Source organism: Puntigrus tetrazona, chromosome 17 (genome assembly GCF_018831695.1).
Source record: "Puntigrus tetrazona isolate hp1 chromosome 17, ASM1883169v1, whole genome shotgun sequence".
Lineage (NCBI taxonomy): Eukaryota > Metazoa > Chordata > Actinopteri > Cypriniformes > Cyprinidae > Puntigrus > Puntigrus tetrazona.
The window spans coordinates 20,033,763-20,054,935 of record NC_056715.1 but is presented as its reverse complement, the minus strand read 5'-3'; the positions used below and the strand labels follow the sequence as shown (position 1 = coordinate 20,054,935).

The 21,173-nt window shown below is 39.6% G+C and overlaps 1 protein-coding gene and 1 pseudogene across 1 annotated transcript; one reads left to right on the top strand and one right to left on the bottom strand.

Moving 5' to 3' along the window:
* Positions 1-357: 357 nt before the first annotated feature.
* LOC122362031 (dimethyladenosine transferase 1, mitochondrial-like) lies at positions 358-19,584 on the bottom strand. The gene is made up of 4 exons (XM_043263276.1): positions 19,411-19,584; positions 18,272-18,391; positions 1,754-1,881; positions 358-1,223 (listed from the first exon to the last, which is right to left on the bottom strand). Exons 1-4 carry the CDS (start codon positions 19,582-19,584, stop codon positions 944-946), a joined length of 702 nt encoding a protein of 233 aa, XP_043119211.1. The 3' UTR covers positions 358-943.
* LOC122362101 lies at positions 6,280-8,636 on the top strand (annotated as a pseudogene).
* Positions 19,585-21,173: the final 1,589 nt, after the last annotated feature.

Sequence of the window (21,173 nt, the reverse complement as noted above, 5' to 3'; positions counted from 1 at the left end):
AACAGGAATCCAAACTTATACTTTTGTTACAAAAACATGGTCGGTTGTAAACAATAAATCAGGATTAAATGTGCTATGCTGGAAATGTATCTCTAAATTAAAAGCCTGCAGTTGTCCTTTTTTAGTATGTTCAAATGTGTAAATAGTATTTTTTTTTCATGGATTACTGTAACTTAATTTTAAGAGTTTATATACTTTTGACACTTCACAGCCAAAAACTGTAATAAAAAGGTGTCTGATTATATTGCTGGATTATATTCGTCCTAATGATTTCCTGTTTTCTGCAACGACAAAACAAAAACCTTTTTTGAATAAAAACGGAAATAAAATGCACACATTAAGTGACAGACAACTGAATCATGCTTTCAACACTGGATTTGAACAATATGAAGATAACAGACATGTCTCGGGGACACAAAGAACTCAAATCCTATTACCACACATTAAAAAGTCTAGGAAAAATTATTTATTCATCAAAGTCAAATTATATTTAGGTAACAATGTCAAACTTTTTTTTTTTCTCTGACAGATGGTTGTCAGCCTCTAGCTGTAAAATGATTAAAGCATCCCCAAAGCTGTTTCATGATATGACAGGTTTTCTGGGAAACCCTGTCTTCCTCAGTTCAATACAGCGATGGTGGCTAGGAACTGATATTAATTAACGTAATTTTCCTTCCTTCCTACCTACAAAATAGCTTTATGGTGATAATTCAGTGTTCTCAAACCATATCTCCCATAACTTTATTTTGATCCCCTTGCGTTTTCTAAAAGCTTTTCTTCGCCCTCGCAGAATGCTTAAATGTCACACTCAATGCGTTTTTTTTTTCAGCTGATGCTTCATTTACCTCACTGCTGGCTAGTCTTCTACATACATCCATTCAAGAGCAAAAAATAATACATGCCTGCTGGTTAAACGGTCACCGTGAAAAGGGAGACTGCTGCATTAGTGGTTGTCTTTAATATTTTCCTCTATCGAGTTGTGAAGATTCCGAACTTTACGTTTGTTGCCAAATTGTCTCTTTGCCTGATGCTTGAGTTTGAGTTCTTCTCTGAAATCATAGTCGATGAGGCCTTGGTTCTCCTCGCAAAGCTTACTGTAGGCGTCTGCTAAAGCCCTGAATTCAGAAATAGAGATCTCTGTGGGCCGCAGTGTGGGATCCACATCAGCACTGCGCAGCAACTCTTCCGTCAGTTCTTGACGCTGAGACTCTGGGAACAGCATCCTGCAGCAAAGAAAAAAAACAGTCATCACACGCTGACACGATGAGTTAACGTACCACACTAGAGAAGAGGCATGGAAGTGACGTTATATGGTCTGTGCGGATGTTCGCTTAGCGCTTGTCAAGCTAGAAACGCAGCGACACGTGCAGTTCATGTTGCTGGTGAAATTACAGATGTTCTCCCTCACTTCAGTGACACTAATTGTCAAGCTCCTTCCCAAATTCCAGCTCCTGAAGGGCAACTTCCTGTAGCACTGCGCTTCAACTAGCCCCAACACATCTGGCTGGAAGCTTCCAGTAACCCCGAACGCTTTCGCTTCAGCTTCAGTTCTGTTTAATTATGATGAAGGACGGTGGCCTTTCAGGAGCGGGAGTGCAATAATTTGAATGTGTGTATTTAATGTTTTGCTGGAGAACGCTCAACACCAGTTGTGCGTACTGTACTTCGTATCTCTGTATCCACCCTGACTAAAATCCAGGAGAACAGAGGTAAACAGAGAGGAAAAGTAGTGTGCAGAATGCAGAATGCTTACTCGAGCCCTCTGTGGCAGTACTTCCTCCGGAACTGGAAGGCGTTCCTGACAATCCTCTCGACCAGCTTGAAGGGCTGCTGGATCTGGGGCTGAGCCAGCGGAGTGAAGTGCACCACCCCCACATCCACCTACGCACACCGCGGGGTGACGAGATGAAAACACACACACACACACACACACACAGACAACAGTGTTACAGTCAGACCTGGATACCATTTTCACAAGCTACTCCCACTCGAATGAGGGGGAGAAACGGAATGGAAACTAGCACGAGAGAGGGATGCGAGTGAAGAAAAGCAGAGGGTTGTGAGGAGGCGGTGGGTGACGCTGCATGATGACAAGCCAGTTCCGGTTGCTACAGTAACACCTGTTTGAAGGAGCATCAAAACAAGCCTCTTCAAATGTGAATAGTAAGTCGCTTGTTACACTGTTGCTTCCTAAATGTTCTTCTAACCTGAGTCTGGTGATGACGTGGGGGATGCTTCCCTGGTCTGCCGATAAGCAGTAAAGGACGGTGTTTCTTTTCATTATGCAAAATCGACACAGACGTCTGCTGTGCTCACCAAAAAAACGTTTCTCTCGTGTAATTGTAGAGAGAGGCGTTATTTTTCTAGCTCCAGAACCAGTTACCGACCTGCAGCAGAACTAATTGTTTATCTGTATTAATCCAGATTGTGGATTCTGGACTTAATCGATTAAGTAAAAGCTAAACATCTAGGGGAAATATAGTAGTAATACGCAGCATTAAATTCTAGAAATGTGATGGTGGTATGCCCCCGGAATGGAGTCGTGTGATAAAGATAACCCGATCGGAGGTGATGAAGAGAAAATGCCCAATGGTTTGTCCTGCATTTCAGCAGCATGCCTTACTGCGATGTAAACCCAGCTGGTTGTGTCGCAGTCATGCAGGACTCTTGGCTTTCTAGACTTTGTCTAGATTCTTCCACTCATTTTAAATAAATTACGAGCAGGATACAAGGCTTTGAAGAGCCCTTCTGGTGTTTAGGGCTACAAAACAGCACTACACTGGAGATGACAGAGAAGGAAAGATGTGACGAGAGCTTTCAGAAAGCATCAACTCATCCGCCTCAGCTATGCAGAAGGAGAACCAACATTCAAGAAATCAATTTGGCCACCTGTCATTTACCCAGCTTTCAGAATGAGACACTCATCCTTTCCCTCTGCGAAGGTGTCTGAAATCTTGACCAGGTAGATTCGTCACAAAGAAACACTAAGCAATTTTTACAGCTCAGGATTTAGAAGCAACTGCATAGAGTTATATACACATTATACCCTCACTTTCCTTAAGTTATTTCAATAATAAGGTAATAAGGCAGTACACAAATGGTCTATATACACACATACATATATTGCAAAAACCGTCATTAATAACCTCCACACGTTACAAGTAAAACTCTATACAGCACCACTACACACTACATTCGTTCCCTGCTGTACTGTATATGGTCCCTTTCTCATTTACACCTGAGTGCAAGTGCTCCCTTAATACAAAGGGTGTGAATTTTAATTTGTCGTTTCTAATGGAGAATGATCAAATCGAGGTGGCAGTCCCTCGGGGCTATCTGAGTAACCATTATTTCCTTTACATAACTGCCAGTGAAAGAACGGAGTACACGGCTGGAAATGCATACAGTGAAGGAAAGGAGAAAATAGTCCCACAATGAGTATGGATACATTAATCATGACAGCACTTTCAAAAGACAACCGCTCTTACTTCACCTCAGATGAGGAAGCTGAAAAAGAGAATCTAACCAGCCCGGGCTGACAGGGCTTTAGCCAGTGAGGCTTGTTTTTACTGTAGGAATGGCTCAAATCCCACGCTTTATGAACAGCCCAAGGCATTGATGGGAACCAAAGGAACTACTGATGTGCTTTGATATGAATTGATTCTCATTGAGACTCTCTCCAGCCTACTATATGGGACAATACAGACTCCCAATGTCTGGCAAATGCAAGGTATTCCTATTTTACTAAACAGTCTTCCCTGAAGACGCAAGGCGAGATGAAAATAAGAGGGCCAAATGAACATTGGCCCTATGTTTAAGAACTTGACGAATGCAAGGTATTCCTATTTTATTGAACAGTAAAGTCACAAGAAAAAGCACAGAGGCAATAAATCAAGGTAGTGTGGAAACCCATGCACTTCCCTCTTGCACAGCAGAGAGTAATTTCCATTTATTATCATGAATTTAAACAGCCATTTCTGTAGCAGTTGCAGTAAGACCATTTTGACATCTGCATTACAGGCAAACAGCTACAGCAGGGTAATGAAATGTCTCCATCAGCAACTGTGAATAACAAATGGATCTCATCCTAAACAATAAAAAAAATGAACAGGAAAAAGAAACACACCCCCATCCCGTTTCTCAAGAAATGACAATTTCGATGTCCATCTCAAGCCTTTGCACATGATAGCTAGAGGTGATAAAATCAAGACACCATGCATATAATTGCTTTCTGAGTCTTCACACACACACATCCCCTATAGGCAAACCCTTACACATTGTTTATACATTTTTGCTAAAGCGCAATCCCAGCAGCAGCACTTAAAATGCATAAGGTGAGGACAACATGTTTAAACCCCACTAAAGTCCCAAATGCATTCAAATTAAGATCTCACTATGAGATATAAGAGTACAAGGCTACACGTAGCTCCGCCTGCGTAAAAGTATTGATTTTGACTTACAGCTCTGATTTTGATATTTTTTCGTTTTTTACAGACAGACTGACATACAGATAGATTCAGTTTCGTCCTTCTTTTGCCCTCTTTGTCATTTCTAAACCAATGCCATATAGCCACTCCCACCCTGCAGCGAGGAGAGGACGGATGGAGGACGGCAGGGGTGGGGGTGTAGGGGTTTATAGGGGCAGCAGCTGTGAGTTCATCCTCCTGCAGAGTGAATGTTCCTGCTCAGTGGCTAGTCATATTATGATTAGGGGCGATAGTGGTGCATTGCCACTTTAGTGAAACTCCTCAATAGCAGGTGAAAGGGCCATGCCTTAGACCGCCTGGATGAGGCCACTACTCACATAGCATGTGCCTTAACACAAACATACACACACACACACACACACAAACACACATATGGGTAGTTGATGTATGAATAATAATACCCTATCAAAAAAACAACAACAATGAAGATAAACTAAGTATGATTTTTTTTTCATGTTATTTGTGTTAAGTTTTTTTTTCACACCATGGGACAGTCCAATTTTTCTTTGTTTAAATTTTATATATATATATATATATATATATATATATATATACATATACTGTGTGTGTGTGTGTATATATATATATATATATATATATATATATATATATATATATATATATATATATATAATTTATTTTTATTATTATTATTATTTTTAATATATAATACATTTGATAAACAAAATGACAGAAGTATTGCTCCTCTAATAAATGCAACCATTTCATAATATTTCAAATCTTTTTAAGGATAATTTCTTCTTTCTTTTTGACTGGCAAACAAAGATGTTCAATAAGAATATGATTTATTCGTTACATTAACATACTTCAAATCCAAAACATGTCATATAATGCAGCTTAAATCAGATAAAACTGCATTAAAAACCTTTCAAAACGAATTAAATGAAGGATTACATGAAATCATTCTAAATCGACGTTAAATCGAATCAAATAACTAAGCAAGGACATTAGATCATAGACGGGTCTTAAATCGCTGTGAAAGCATACGGAGCAAACAACACAGACTTTCATGCGCGTGAAGTTGAGAGATCGCTGCTGCGTGACGTAGAGCATCATTCGTGCAGCTTTGAAAACAGCATCGTCGCTCCATCACCGATGTCCTCTAATATACCGCTGCTGCAGCTGAAGACACGGATAACATGAACGGATCGCCAACGACACAACTACGGGCGTTTATACTGCGTTTATGTATTTAGCAGCGTGTGTACGTACGTGTGTGTGTGTGTGTGTGCTCGGAAACCTGACGCGTCATAGCTCGCTCTGCACCAGCCGAGGTAAGGACAGGATTTCTGCATTCCGCTCCGTATTACAAACAAACCGTTCAGCCTCCACTATGAGTCATAACCTAAAAGATTTCTGTCACTGGTAAAAACTAGGGGGGGGAAGAAAACGTGCTGACAAGTTGTGCGCTCGTGCGTCTGAAACGATACTTTATTTCCTTTACCTGGCCGTACGGAAAACGGAATCTGACTCCAGATATCAGACATGGCAACAATGCGTGCGCTAAGAACTCAGTTCTCCAGCAGAGCTGTGGGTAGGAGGCAAGGCAGCAGTAAAAGCACAGTTAGGAACCTGCTTCCTCATCATCCTGTGTGCACACTTCTCTTTGTTCCCAGCGCGCTGGGGGAGGAGGAGGACACTCGTTTAATTCTCTCACTTATTTCCTCAGGCAGGCGGCGGTGCTGAGGAGTCTCTGCCGTCGCAGTTGCAGCCGAAGGAGAGGGACGAGGCAAGCTCGTGTGAATGTTGGCCGAGTTCAGGAACGCGCAGGATGGCGCCCACGGGCACGCAGATCTTCGCCGCCGTGCTGGCATTGCTAGGCATCCTAGGTGCCACGGTGGCCACGCTGCTGCCCAACTGGAAGGTTAGCGCGGACGTTGGCTCTAACATCATCACTGCCATCTCGCAGATGCAGGGGCTGTGGATGGACTGCACCTGGTACAGCACTGGCATGTTCAGCTGTACGCTGAAGTACTCCGTGCTGGCTCTGCCCGCGTACCTCCAGACGGCACGCACCACTATGGTGCTCTCCTGCGTGCTGGCAGCGCTGGGATTGTGTTTGGCCTCTCTGGGTTTAGTGCACTCGCTGGGGCGGGGACGGCGCGCTAAGCGTCACGCCATGGCATGGCCGGCACTTGCTTTCTGGCCTCTGGCTTTCTCTGCCTTGTTCCTGCCTCCTGGTACACAAACGAGGTTATTGTCAGTTTCCTGGACGCAAATGTGCCAGAAAGCAACAAGTTCGAGCCGGGCGGCGCCGTCTACGTAGCCTTCGTCTCGTCTGGTTTCCTTTTCGTGGGCGGATCCATTTTCTGTCTGTCCTGCTCGGGGAAGAGACACGGCCCCCAGGATTTGATACTTCTGCCTCCGGACAAACTCCTCTTGCAGCAGCAGCAGCAATTGCTCCAGCAGCAACAGCAACAGGACCAGCTCCAGCACCAGTACTGCTCTCTCTCCCCGCTGGACAACAAGACTGGCTACAGCCTGCAGGACTATGTATAGGGGACCGAGACGAGTGCAATGCACTGCCACTCGACCTCTAGGCTCTCGTGATTACAACACGAAAGGGCGAGAGGGACTGCAACTTTGAAGCATTTCCCTTATCGTTTGTCGTCTCTTCTCTTTTTAAGATCAGCAAGCACAAAACGGTGGAAGTATTCCCCTAAGCGACGTCTACGAACAGATGGATCGTGAATACTGAGGAGCGAGTGGCAGCAAGACTGAGCAAGGCGATATATAAATGCACATATCCAGCATCCTAGTAAATCGTATTAAAGTGTTCCTCTGGGACCGGATTAGCAACGAGGGAATGTTTCTGCTACTTTAAATCCTACCCCCCTTCCCAAAGATCTGAACTCAGAAGCAATCGTTTAGCTGCTAACAATCGTTTGGTAACCTCTGTTTAAGTAAGATGGCAATATGTCTCTAAGAGGCAACAGTATGGGAGAGCCCTTGTTTGGGAGATTCTTTGCTTTGCTTTCTGTTTGAGTAATGGTTGTGTTAATGAAATCTCTTGTCTTATTTTGGTAGCTGATAGGATGATTGATATTCTGCCTAAGCATGCTTTCTGGAGCCTGTGCATAATGCAGTGGAATGCCTGATGTAGACTGAATTGTAGCCATATAGCCTGTGCCTAAAGAGCTGTAGTACATAAACCGCTGAAACTGTTTGGAGAGAAGTAGGAGGAGAGAGTGTACAGGGGTCGCTGGGTCAGGCATGTATGGGAAATCCATATCGAGGCTGAGAGGACACTGCCCCTTCTTACGTCAAATGGATGGTGTAACGTTCTGCTGTTCAACACTTTTCGCATCTTGCCCCAAACATTTTGCTCTTTCGTGCACACACTCATCATGCTGCATGTGTGCTTTTTACTCGTGCTGCTACACTCACTGCCATGGAAACGGGATTCTACACCCAAATACGTGTATTGTCTAGGGTCGTGTCTCTCTGCACACTCAGAGGAGGGTGGTCCTGTCTGCGACAAGCTGGAGACTGTCATAAATCACTCCAGCTAACAGCAGAGGATCGGTGTCTAGAGACCCAGCCTCTGCTCTCAGATGGGAGGGTCCATACCCTGCTGACCACCTCCGAGCTTGAGAATACGATCAGCAGACAATGTACGTGTTAAACAGACATAACATCAACAGAGACGAGATTGAGTTTCAGTAACTGGCAGCGTTTTTATGGAGGCATGTGGCACCTGATAAGGTTGCAATCTGTTTGGGTCCACTCTCACAGGAAGTGGTTCTTTGCCAAATGACTTTCCTTTTTTCCCAATTTGAATAAGCAGCCACATTCATCTAGAAATGCATCAAGCAGTGTGTCTGCTGACAGATTGTCACCTACAGTGGGCTTCTTATGTCATCTTAAAGGAATATTTCAGGTTATTCATGGCCATCCATCTGTGGCACTCTGTCGATTGTGAGAAAAAGGGAAAGTTAAACATTTAAAGTGTTATTTATGGTGCTTCACCCACAGGATGGTTAACACTTTGTCATCATTTACTCACCCTCAAGTTGTTCCAAGATGGTATGCGTTTGAACTTGGTTATCAACATTCTTTAAAACATTTTCTTTTGAGTTCACACAAGTTTCAAACCAATAAATGATGGCAAAATGGATACTTTTTTCAAGTCCCTTTAAATGCATTGCAATGATGCAATTTTAAATGAATTAAAGGTGCAGTATGTAATGGGTACTGCAATTTTCGTCCGGGAATCGGCCCAAAACGCACATTTCAGAGTAGAATTACTGGCTACAGCATAAAGATGTAACATGTTTCCTAAATGTCTTAGGAAACATGGACTTTCTGTTTCTGTTAAACAGACAACATGTCACAAATACTGGCCATAAAGGTTTTACTATTTATTAAAGTAGAAGAAACTTCATTTTCTACCTCCTCAGTACTCTTCATCCCGGAGCGCTTATTGATGTTGCCTCTGACAGCCAGAACAGCTGCATGTCATGTGCAAATTTGCCAATGCATGTACACACAAACACCCCCTCATAAGCATGCCCCCTCTCCTGCATATAAAACTTCTGCCAAGAGTCGACTAAGTGTGTGTTGTGCTTGGATGCAGCCATGCGTTTCTGTGCTGCTGAAGGGAGGAATGCAATTTCAGTGTTGTTCTGCTCTGGCAAAAAAGAGCTTTGGCAGTGATGGATAGCACAGCGCATTCTTCCTCTCAAGCAGATTCCCACAAGCGAGCAGATGGTTGGCCCAGCTCGCCCCTGCAGGCGGCGGCGGGCATGCTGCGTGGGCACAGCCGGGTTTTGCGCTGCCCCTCTAGGGCAGATTACGCACTCCTCAGCAGACCATGCCAACTCTGGACATTAACGACTGCCCGTGCACCATTACCGAATGCAATAAGCACTCCTCCTACCCTCCAAAAGTAACGATGCACTGAAATGTTACAATTGTGAATGTGCCAAACTCATGACTACTTTGCAAATGTATGTACAGGTGTACTGTTCTGTTTGCCAAATGCAAGATGATTTAAAGTTTTCGAAAGACTGTCATCTGTACTGAGAGATGATTTATAAATGTTATAAATCGAACATTGTCAACTAAAACGTAAACTATTCTTGAATTCCAAAGCACAATGATTCTAGGATCACAGGCAGTTCTAGGTAGGCTTGAAAGGGCAGAGATGACTCTAAATTGCGCTTTGGGATTTCATATTCATCAAAGCTCTGCAAAGATTGCATATATATCGTTATTAATTTACAGAGATCACTGTTCGACACCCAAGCATGTTCACAGCGAATCTTCTTTATAAGAAGACAAACATTTACACCTTTAATTGTGTAACCTCAATTGAAAGCAATTTATTTTTTTTGTTAGCTCAACGTGGTAAAAGATGCACTGATACGAAGATGATTACCTGTAGATAGTATTGCCAGAAGAGGTTTTGTAATTATAAAAGCAAACTATTGATATATTGTTATGGTGCAGCTTGTTTATTAGCACGCTATAGAAAGAAAAAGTTTCATATGACCCAGACGAAACAAACAGGCCCTCATTTTTGTTCAGTGGCCAATTTAATTATTTCTCACTGGATAAATGCAGCTGATATTTTGGTGGATGCTTCTGCACCTTCTTAATTTTGCAGAGGATAATGTTCAAATATTTCTGTACTGTTCTCTCAGTGTGCTTGTGCAAGTAGTTATATTTTTATTAATAAAAATTGGTGTAAGCAGTATGTTCTTAAAAACAACTTAAGTCTTATTTTAATTCATTTGTGCTGTATTGTTCATTTGAGGAACAAATGGCAAAAATCTGAATTGAAAACACAGCTACAGTTCCATTTACTGTATTTTTAGTTAACATTAAAAATGGAAAAATAAAATCTTTCATTCATTCGTGTCCTAGAAGACCACTGAAAGAGGTCATTATAAGAGGTGTTTACCCAATTTCTTCATTCAAGGATGATGCATTTAAATGACAAAGCACATTTGCATACACCATAGTAGTACATATGAATTACACTATTACTACTAGTAGCAGATGTGGCTGTTTTATATAAAATGCTTAAATGATTTACTATCCATTATGATTTGATGTATGCACTGATCATAGTGCCACAGACCATTAAACACTGCAGGCTTGGTCCTGTAGGTGAATTTTTTAGGTCATCTTAATATGGTTTAATACATGTTGTACATAGTGATGAGAAGAACCCCCAGCTACTGCATTACATCACACAAAGGCAAAATAACGATTACATGTCTTCATGCAAGGTAAAGCATTTCAGTAACACCAGCGACCATCGATCAGTTAGTACTAGCACCCTCACTGCAAGCATTACTATTATTATTATTATGATTTGCTTTTAGAGGCAGTGTGTTATTTTTGTAATATGAGCAGCATGGAAGATGATTGTCAGACACTGTAGTTGACCTTGCCCTTCTGGAAACACTTCTGGGTCTGTACACACTCAGTACCGTGAGCACAATGAAATGATGATACTGCTCTTGTTTGGTGCATTGTGAACTGCTGAGACAGGCAGTATAGAATGCCAAGATAAAACAGCCTGCACGAAAACTATTTTTCTTTTGCTTTTAAATGTGTAAATAAAAGATTACTGGAGTATGTTTTAGAAAAATACTATTTCAGTCAATTAACTTGTGTTACTCGAATTTGTGAAATTTACTAGCGATTTCAGAGCGAAATTTTGTGTTTAAAAGTAAATACTACGCTTCTTTCGTGACGGTTTTACTGTATTTTGTCATTAAATTTAAATACTTTGTGCATTTAAGCATCACACACAGAGGAGAATAATTATTATAAGTAAATATGTGGGAGGAGCCCAACATAAAATAATGCTGTTGTAATAGACTGCATAACAGCAGTTAATAATCAAATCTTACAGTTGATTTAAAAACATTTGCCAGATCTCTTAAATATCTTCATTGAAAACTGAACAGCTTTGGTCAAAATACAAAGCATTCATATTAAAATGGGATATTTTTAGATATGTAATCCAAATATATTGGCTGTGGGCTTTCTATGACATTGAAATAACCTTCTTTTACTCCTGATACCTCATTTGACCCCATTTATTAAAATGGAGCACTACTTATACCAAATTTGACCCCATTATTCACTCTATGAGGTTTCATTTTTCGTGATGGTCCCATGGTGCTACAGTCAATGGAGAAAAGAGTTTAATGATCCTTAAAATGGACATAAAAAGCGACTGGCCTTGCTATGTAGTTGAAATTACACCTTTTTATGTCCAGGATATCATTTCAAAATAGCTTTTCAGGTTTTTTTCTCTCTCCCTCTTATTTTAAGAAATGAGAAAATAATGCCAGAATACTGCTGTTGCAGAACAGCAAGTCTCTACTGGAATATATCTGGATATTTTTAATAACATTGTGTGTGACCCACAACCATTTGCTGAAACATTCAAAATGATAGCTGAAATATATCTGTGATCAAATTTAAGTAATGGGAATATTTGATAGGATAAACTTGTTATAAAAGAACTGAAATGGGATAATGGTTTTAGCAAAGCTCCTACACCTTTCACCAATTAACTGAATTACAAAAAAAAAAAAAAAAAAATGTAGTTAAAAACACAACTGCAGTTATCATATACTACAAATCCTCAAAGGATTCAAAACTATTTCTTTATGCCTTTTTCCACGTTTTCTTGCTCGGATGTCATCCACCCACATGTGTAGCTGTGTAGGATCGTCTCCTCAGAGATCGCAGAGGGACGGAGGTGCCATTGCCTCCATTACTCTTAATATCCAGACAAACATCTGCTTGAGGTACGCTTCACTCTCTCTACAGATCAATCTCTGTCGTGAGCTCATCCTCAAGCTGTCTCCCTCATACTCACACTTTCTATCCTCTGTGTGTGGGAAGGACACTGCAGTAGCAGCTGGCTCCATGTCTGCCTCCGTACACGCATCAGCTCAAGGGACGGCAGCTCGTGAAACGCGTGGGGGCTTCGCTACTGAACCACTTTTGCATCTGATGATCAAGACATTATAATTATTCATTCAGTCATTCCAAGGAATGCAATTGTCCTGTCTAACAGCAGACACGGTGTGGGCGATGACTCAAGTATTGCAGCTGAATAAGACATGCATGCTAGAAATCAGAACTTTAGTTTAAACGTGTCATAATTTAACATTTACTGTAGCAGTACTGCGTGGGCAGTACTGCGTGGGCAAGTGCTGGGGTTAAAGCCTTGTGATGCACCTGGTGGGGTGTCAAGTGAGATCCGTGACAGAGGAGACCAGCGAGTGCAGCGAGGGCCTGAGGACATGCAATGCACAACCAATCACCGTGGACACAAGCCTTCAAGGACAACCATAGTCACTCAATGTGACAGAACAAGGTGCCTCGCAGCGTCCACACAAGACTGCCAGACATAAAAAAAGCCACATTAAAAAAAAAAAAAAAAAAAAAAAAAAAATTTAAGTATGACACAGCCCTAGTGGCATGCCAATATCAGCTAATGCTCTGATTATAAATAGAACAACTCCATCCTGTTCTGAAATGCTGCGGCTAATTCTCTCTGACCTTACAGAGGGGTTCTGCAGGGAAATGAAACGTGGCAAATCTAATAATTCAAGCCATAGTGTGAATGTAGTGCAGAGCAATTCAGGACTCTTCTCTAAATACAGTGAATGAGCTACTGCTAATTACCAGCTGCACAATATTCAGTTCTCTAATCCAGTTAATTTGACAAGAGCATAACAGGAGGCTGTGTATTATACAGCATGTGTGGCAACTTACTCCCAGACGCATCTTCTCTCTAAACCTTCGATAAATCCTATTAACTTTGCACAGTGTTCGTGTGCTGTGATCTCTGGACCAATTCACACAGACTTATTTCATATAGTTTTACTGGTACTGTGTTTTGGATGACGTAGATACAGGTAAAACTACACTCAAAAAAAAAAAAAAGCATTTTATTTAAAAATTTAAGTATGACTACAGGTCCTGTACCATGAAGTTAGATGAAACAAACTTAGAGTTACATGATTGGTTACAAAACCAGACCAACCCAATTAGACTCACATGGTTACAAATTAACTTTAAAACAAATGCTGTCATATGGTTAATCACATGCAAAATAAGCTTTATTTTCATATATATATATATATATATATATATATATATATATATATATATATATATATATATATATATATATATATATATATATATAATAAATACACTCCTTTTTTTTTATTTAATTTAAATAATTTTATGTCCATAAAGCACATTAAATGTAAGTAAAGTCTCTACTAGGTTAAGGTTTTAGATACGTTTTTGAAGAATAAAATGTTGGAATTGGTTTGAAACCAACATTGTCATTCAGTGTAACAGTATTTATGTAAAAATTCAAACAATAAGCTTATTCTGTCTTGTACATATTAAAATATATAGAAGAATGAGGGAGCGATATTATATTTTATGTTTTAATTAGTAAAACATTCTTGCTGACAAATGGTCACCTTTACCTGCACTTTATTATTAGGTACACCTGTCCAACTGCTCGTTAACACAAATTTATAATCAGCCAATCACATGGCAGCAACTCAATACATTCAGGCATGTAAACATGGTCAAGACGATCTTCTGCAGTTCAAACCGTAAATCAGAATGGGAAAGAAAGGTGATTTAAGTGACTTTGAACGTGGCATGGTTGTTGGTGCCAGACGTGCTGGTCTGAGTATTTCAGAAACTGCTGATTTACTGGGATTTTCACGCACCATCTCTAGGGTTTACAGAGAACGGTCCGAAAAGAGAAAATATCCAGTGAGCGGCAGTTCTGTGGGCGCAAATGTCTTGTTGATGCCAGAGGTCAGAGGAGAATGGCCAGGCTGGTTCAGAGCTGACAGAAAGGCAACAGTAACTCAAATAACCACTCGTTACAACCGAGGTATGCAGAAGAGCATCTCTGAATGCACAACACGCCAAACCTTGAGGCGGATTGGCTACCACCTCAGCAGAAGACCGGGTGCCACTCCTGTCAGCTAAGAACAGGAAACTGAGGGTACAATTCGCACAGGCTCACCAAAAAATTAGACAACAGAAGATTGGAAAACGTTGCCTTGTATCAACGGTTCAGGCTGGTGGTGGTGTAATGGTGTGGTGTGCCAAGAGCAATGATGTTCTTGGCACACTTTGGGGCCCAATAGTACCAACTGAGCATCGTGTTAACGCCATCCATTTATGACCACAGTGTACCCATCAACGCGCCATGTCATAAAGCGCAAATCATCTCAGACTTGTTTCTTGAACATGACAATGAGTTCACTGTACTCAAATGGCCTCCACAGTCACCAGATCTCAATCCAGTAGATCTTTGGGATGTGGTGGAAGGGGAGATTCGCATCATGGATGTGCAGCCGACAAATCTGCAGCAACTGCGTGATGTTATCATGTCGATATGGACCAAAATGTTCTGAGGAATGTTTCCAGTGCCTTGTTCAAAAGGATTAAGGCAGTTCTGAAGGTAAAAGGGGGTCCAACCTGGTACTCGTAAGGTGTACCTAATGTGTATGATAGTGGCAAATTCTGAGAATGTAAAATTACAATTAGTATTCGAGGTGAAAGTAATTAGCCTTTTAATATGTCATAAATTGATTTTTGTTGTAAATATGTCTGACAAAACTGTGAACTGTGAAAACACTGAATGACATTTTGGCGGATGCTTTTTTGTAAATCAGGGAAAATGTATCATTTATTCTTTGCAATTAAACAGAAAACTTTTTCTTTTGTTGGGGAAAAACAACTGAAATTTAACTTAACAGTATTATACTTATTGTATTTTTGCTTAAACCCTTTTTCGTCTTTGACCCATGTACATAGTTAGGACACCCTATTGAATTCCATGGTTTTGTCAGGATAATATTATCAGGATATAATAAAAAATTATCTGGTTCTTGTCAGTTCTTAAAATTTGAAAAATAGAACCTCAGGTAAACTACATCAGATGACATATCACACCGTGTCATCATTTATTTAACAAAATAAATAAAAAATGGAAAAGCTATAAATGACAAAGTTAGAACACCCTATGGATTAATTACCTGTAGTTCCACTTTTAGCAGCAATAACTTGAACCCACTCTTCTTTGTAACATGTCAAATGCAACTTTGCAAACCTAAACCACGCTGCAGTGTACTTGTCTTGAACTTTATCAATGTTAACTGAGGCCTGTTGGGATGAAGTTCTTGGGTTGTCTGCCATTTCTCTGAGCGTTACAGTCTGATCTTGAGGTGAATCTGCTGGGATGTACACTCCTGGCAAGGCTGGTGTTTTGAATGTCTTCCACTTGTGGATAATCTACCTCACTGTAAAATGATGGACTGGCCATATTAGTCTTCTCAGATTAATAGCAGCAACAATTGCTTCTCTAAGGTCATTGCTGGTGTCTTACCTCCTTGTCATTGTGTTAACACACACCTGAACGGTCCAGACCAGCAAACTGCTAAAACTTACTTGCTGATGATTAATCAAAGCTGTTAGATTAATAATAGCTTAACTGCGGTTTACTCTTAAGTCCTATGTTACCACTGGGTGAACTTTGTCACACATGGCTTTTCCATTTTGGCCTTTTTTTGTTAAATAAATAATGAAATGGTGCAACGTGTGATATGTTGTTGTTCATGTGAAGTTTTATTTTCAAAATTTTTAGAACTGCGAAAATGTTTTTATTATGTCCTGATATGGAAACCATGGAATTCAGTCCTAACTTTTCCACATGACTCTATACTTAAAATTAAACTGAGCATAATATTAATTGCTAAAATATAATAAACTAAGGTATAATTAAACAAATAGATAGACAGACAAAAAGACACTAAAAATGCTTTTAGTGTTGATTATTTTTATTCCAATTATTTTAGTTTAAATGATATTTCATGTGCATCAAGAGAACCTAGTGTGACCAAGAGTGATTTCATCAGTCCCTAATTTGATTGGTGCAAACTAATCTAATCTCTTTCCCGCCTAGCCAGATGAACTGGCTTTATGCTACAGACACCTCTAACTGGAATTACAAACAGTCAATTTTTATATATAAAACGTTATATAAAACGACCATATTTACAATGAACATTTTGTAAGTTAGCCGCTTACTGATCGTTATCAATCTGACAAATCAGTAGAATTTGCAAGGCATAAATATGGCTGTACATGAACAAATTTAAGATTTGCTGAGACACTGCTGAATCAAATGCAAAAGGGCAAGATGCTGATCCATGAACTTGCCTAAAACCTAGACCATTCTTATTGTTAATCCCGGAAAAACTACATCCTTTTGATACCAGGTTGACATTTAAGGTAGTATGCAGACTCCACAGCCAATACACACACACACACACACACAAACTAATGCTGATTTCAAAAGACGTGAGCAGTCCTCTCTAGGGTAAGCCTCTTCAACACAGATGGCATCCACACCACCACAGATCTGTGAAGCAAATAAACTGGCAAAGGCAAATTTGCAGTAATAAATGCTTTAACTAAAATCAAAAAGAATTCACTTCTTTAATGCAAGCATGAGGAGAACACATACATTTATCTGTCCCTATGGCCAGTGTAAACTAGATTTCGACATTTTTTTTTAATTACGAGATAGTCGTGCACATGGTGGTTGATCACTGGCCCAATGGCAAAGATACGGCATGTGACTTTTTCTTCAGTCTGTTTGGCCAATTCAATTTTATTATTATTTGTTATTATTATATATAAAAAATTAAGACCTTTTTAGATCTGAACAAGTCACACAATTTGATGTCATTCAAAACCACCACAGCACAAACCGAGAGCAGAGCAACACAAAGAAGCCGCGAGCCACTTCATTAGTCACTAAAACGCTAACTGCATGTTAAGTCCTACTCAAAGATAAGCGGTTATTTTTCATTTAACACTGATTATTATTTTGCCTTTCCACAAGATTAACGTCTTCCTGACATCAGACACCTGAAGACAAACACGAGCGATAACTAAATAGCATACAAATAGGTCTAAAGGTGAATTCCCTCATTGAATTTCAGTCAACCAAAGAAAATTGATTTGTCCTCCAATACCACAGTGTTTGAAAAAAAAAAGAAAAAGATTTTCTTAAAAATGGAAGGAATTCGGTGGATGGAGAAACATCCTATCAGCACTCAGCCCTCAGATATCTTAGAAGTGTTAGCCTATGTTTTTTCAAAGAGTACAATTAAGCTTTTTCTCAGGAGTGTGTCTACAGTGCATCATCACTCTTGTACAATTTATATCTCGAGATGTTTCAGTAAGTTCTTGTGAGAAACCTCATGAAGCAGCATACTTCTTTCATCAGTTGTGTAAAAGCCTTGGTATGCAATGAAATAATCATCCGTGCCATTTAATCCAAGAGAATGAGCAATTCGTCCCACTTTCCTTTCTTCTCTTCTTCATTCCAAAGCACTCTGGCTGGATAAAATATTTACAGACAAGGAACTTTGTGCATAAAGGTACTTTCTTTTATAGGACCTCTTATCTACAAACCCTTGGCATTCCCTAAAACTCAAAAAATCCAGTGGAGTAAAACAGCGAGACTAAGGCTCTTATTTCCTTTACTGTACAAAAGAATGGCGCACCAAATGCCCTGTGGGCATCATTACACAGTAAGCGTCGCCATCTCTGATTCCATATCTAAGACAACATTGACTCTGTGCTCTTCTAATGAGCTAACACCCACATCCTTCCACATGAGCAGTCAAACACAGAGAGACACAGAAACATAAATGGCAGCAGAAGGGACTTACTTTAGGTTTTGGAACAAAGGCACATCCTGGGATGGTGAAACAGTTTTTGACAGTGCAGAGATACTGAGCCATGACAGACAGGCGGCTGCGTTGACGGCTTCCTGTGCTGGCTGTTAACCTCTAGCAATTAAAGAGAGGACAATCTCTTTAAATTTTAAAATAATGCACTCAAATACTTACGTTTAATGTTGTTCTAGATGTAAAAAGGAACGTGAAAAGTTCTAACTTGTTACCTACCATCACACAATATTTTGTATTTGCTACATTGTGCCAAAACGTCTAAAAATGCTAAAAATAAACCGAACATAGCTTGTTTATCTACAGTTAAGGCTGAAAGACAAATAACAACTGAAAAAAGCACAATGAAATCTGAAAACCTATACTCACTCACTTAATCTAATAACATATTTCCTGTAAATTTAATTGTAAGATCTTATTACAGTTGCTGTTCATATAAAACATATTTTCTTGCATAGTGTGCAACATCAAATATTTGACGAAATTCATATTTGAAATTGACGTCCTGTTAACTCTGGTTTGCAGGCCTTTATAAAGGACCAAAAGAAACTTCCAAACAATGAATAGGCTTTGTTGTGGTATTCACTCAGCTAGGGATTGTCTAGACAATGCTAGCATTTTTTATTACATTACCACAAGTGTATAAGGTTATAGCTTGTTGCTAACATGTTCCAGCCTGTTGTTTTATCAAAATATACATACTTCCTAACTATAAAAGGCAAAAAACAAACAAGCAAACAAACAAAACAGCCCAAAAGCCCAAAGAGCAGTATTCATGAAAAGAGAAAAAAGTAACTGGATGACCTACTAGGCTACTTCTGGCAATAATCTAAAGTGCACATCCATTTAACACTTTATTATCTTATCAGGCCACGGAAATGGCAATGAATCTGTCACTGTTAGGTCACATGTCAATTACAACATGATGAATGCAGTACATGCATATTATATTTATTCTACATGCATTCATACCACATGCAAAGAACGCTTAATGATCTGTAAGTGTTTTAAGGTAAAAAGTTTTTTGACCTTGCAACCAAACTACGAACCTTTCACTGCCCATAACAACTTTAAAACAAATTATTGCAAATGAAATATACCAGGGATATTGTTCAACTTACTTCAGCCACCTCTTTTTGGAAGGTCAGCGTAAGCCTTGTCCGTCCAAACGTAAAGCACCCAGTTCTGTTCGATATCTGCTCCAGCCACTTTATAATGAGAGGAGTCGACACACCAAAGGGCAGATTCCCAATGATGTGCAGGTTGGGGTACTGAAACACAAACACAACATTCATAAAGAACCTTTCGCGTTCTTCAACCGCTCACGTAACAATAGAGTACGCAAATGATGCACCAGCAGGCAGCTGACCTTTCCTAAGGTGGCCTTAGATCACCCAGAAAAGGCTGAATACTGGATGGCAGATATTAAGGCAAGGTGTCTTTAGCTTGTTTGTGTGTAAATATGACAGTGGCTGTAATAGGTTTTAAACAGAGGTCTGGGGTTGTGGTAATGCTTGGCCAGGCCAGGTCGTGGTGTCAGAAAATAAGTCTTTACTTTACAAAGACAAAAAGGATAAGCAGCAAAGGCATTTGCCATTTGTGTTTTGCTTCGTATTTGATCAAGAGGGGTGAAATAAAACATATCGCTCCATAGCAAAGTGCTAGTTATTTATCGAACTGTGTTTGAGATCACTTATAATGTTTACCATCTTCCCATGTCTTTGATAGGTGGGCTGGGAACCCACTTTCCAGTCCGTATGTGAGAATATCTCCATGTGCTATCCTCATTCTTCCAGGAGCAGCCTCAGACAAGAGCTGAACAAACAGAAGAAGACCCACATACTTCCATATACATGCTTACTCAGCCTAATTATACAATATAAAATTAGAAACAGAAACGCACACATACATAATTGTTCTGTTCCAGATTCATACCAAATGATCATAATTTATTGTTTTTTCCTTATTTAGATGTTATTTTTGTTCTCATGGTTATATGTACTCTCACATACATGTACTAAGAGCTCCTTAAAAACATAAATTCCTTGTGTGTTTAAGCGCAAACTTACAACAATATAACTTGCAAGTGCCTTGGTGACGGAGTGAAGTAACCTCTCACAGCAAGAACTGGCAAATCTTTCTCAGTCCATTAGGATGAGATGCGCTGAAAAGCAGCTTGATTTTGAGGTAATGGAATTTTAAAAGTTATTTTAAAATAACTTAAAATATTTTAAAATGTTAAAATATATTTAAACAACTTTTGGTTATATTTCACAGCAATATTTCACAATATTACTGCATCTTTAATGAACAAACGCAGCTTTGTGAACATAAAATCTTTTTTTTTTAACCATAAAAAAAAAACTTAATTATTTCAAACGTGTCCTATAGTGTTTCTTGGATATCAGGCACTAGTAGCTAAAAATGTATGCTTTAGGTAAAAGCAGCTGTATCCACACAAACAGGTGTCCACAGATGCAAACTCCTCACTTTTTGGTAAAAACCTAAACATTTACAGATCAAAATAGGTCATCTACGAGATTTAGATCCAATGAGAAAGTATTTCTATGGCTTTTAGACCACTTTTTCAATGGTCAGTCAGAGGCGTTTTTCTGTAGGTTAATCGGAAGAATCTCTCTGAACTACCTTAATAGTTTTTCCATAAGTTTCTAGAGAGAAAAACATGACGCGTAAATAAGAGATTGTGCAGTTAGTTATTGATTTATCAAGGTATTTTATTGATTTATCAGGAGCTTTATATTACTATTCTAGAGCACAGTGCTAAATGTGTTATAATCATTATTTTATAATAAATTCAAAATCATTAGCTTAAAACTAGGGACTAGAAATGCAACTGAGCTATTAAGTGATACTCTATTGCCAT

Coding starts and splice junctions, on each gene's coding strand:
- LOC122362031 (XM_043263276.1), bottom strand. CDS start 19,584: ATGAATGTTGTGTTTGTGTTTCAGTACCCCAACCTGCACATCATTGGG. Junction 1,882..18,271: donor CCTTTGTTCCAAAACCTAAA/GTAAGTCCCTTC, acceptor CGGTGTGCGTAG/GTGGATGTGGGGGTGGTGCA. Junction 1,224..1,753: donor TACTGCCACAGAGGGCTCGA/GTAAGCATTCTG, acceptor TCTTTGCTGCAG/GATGCTGTTCCCAGAGTCTC.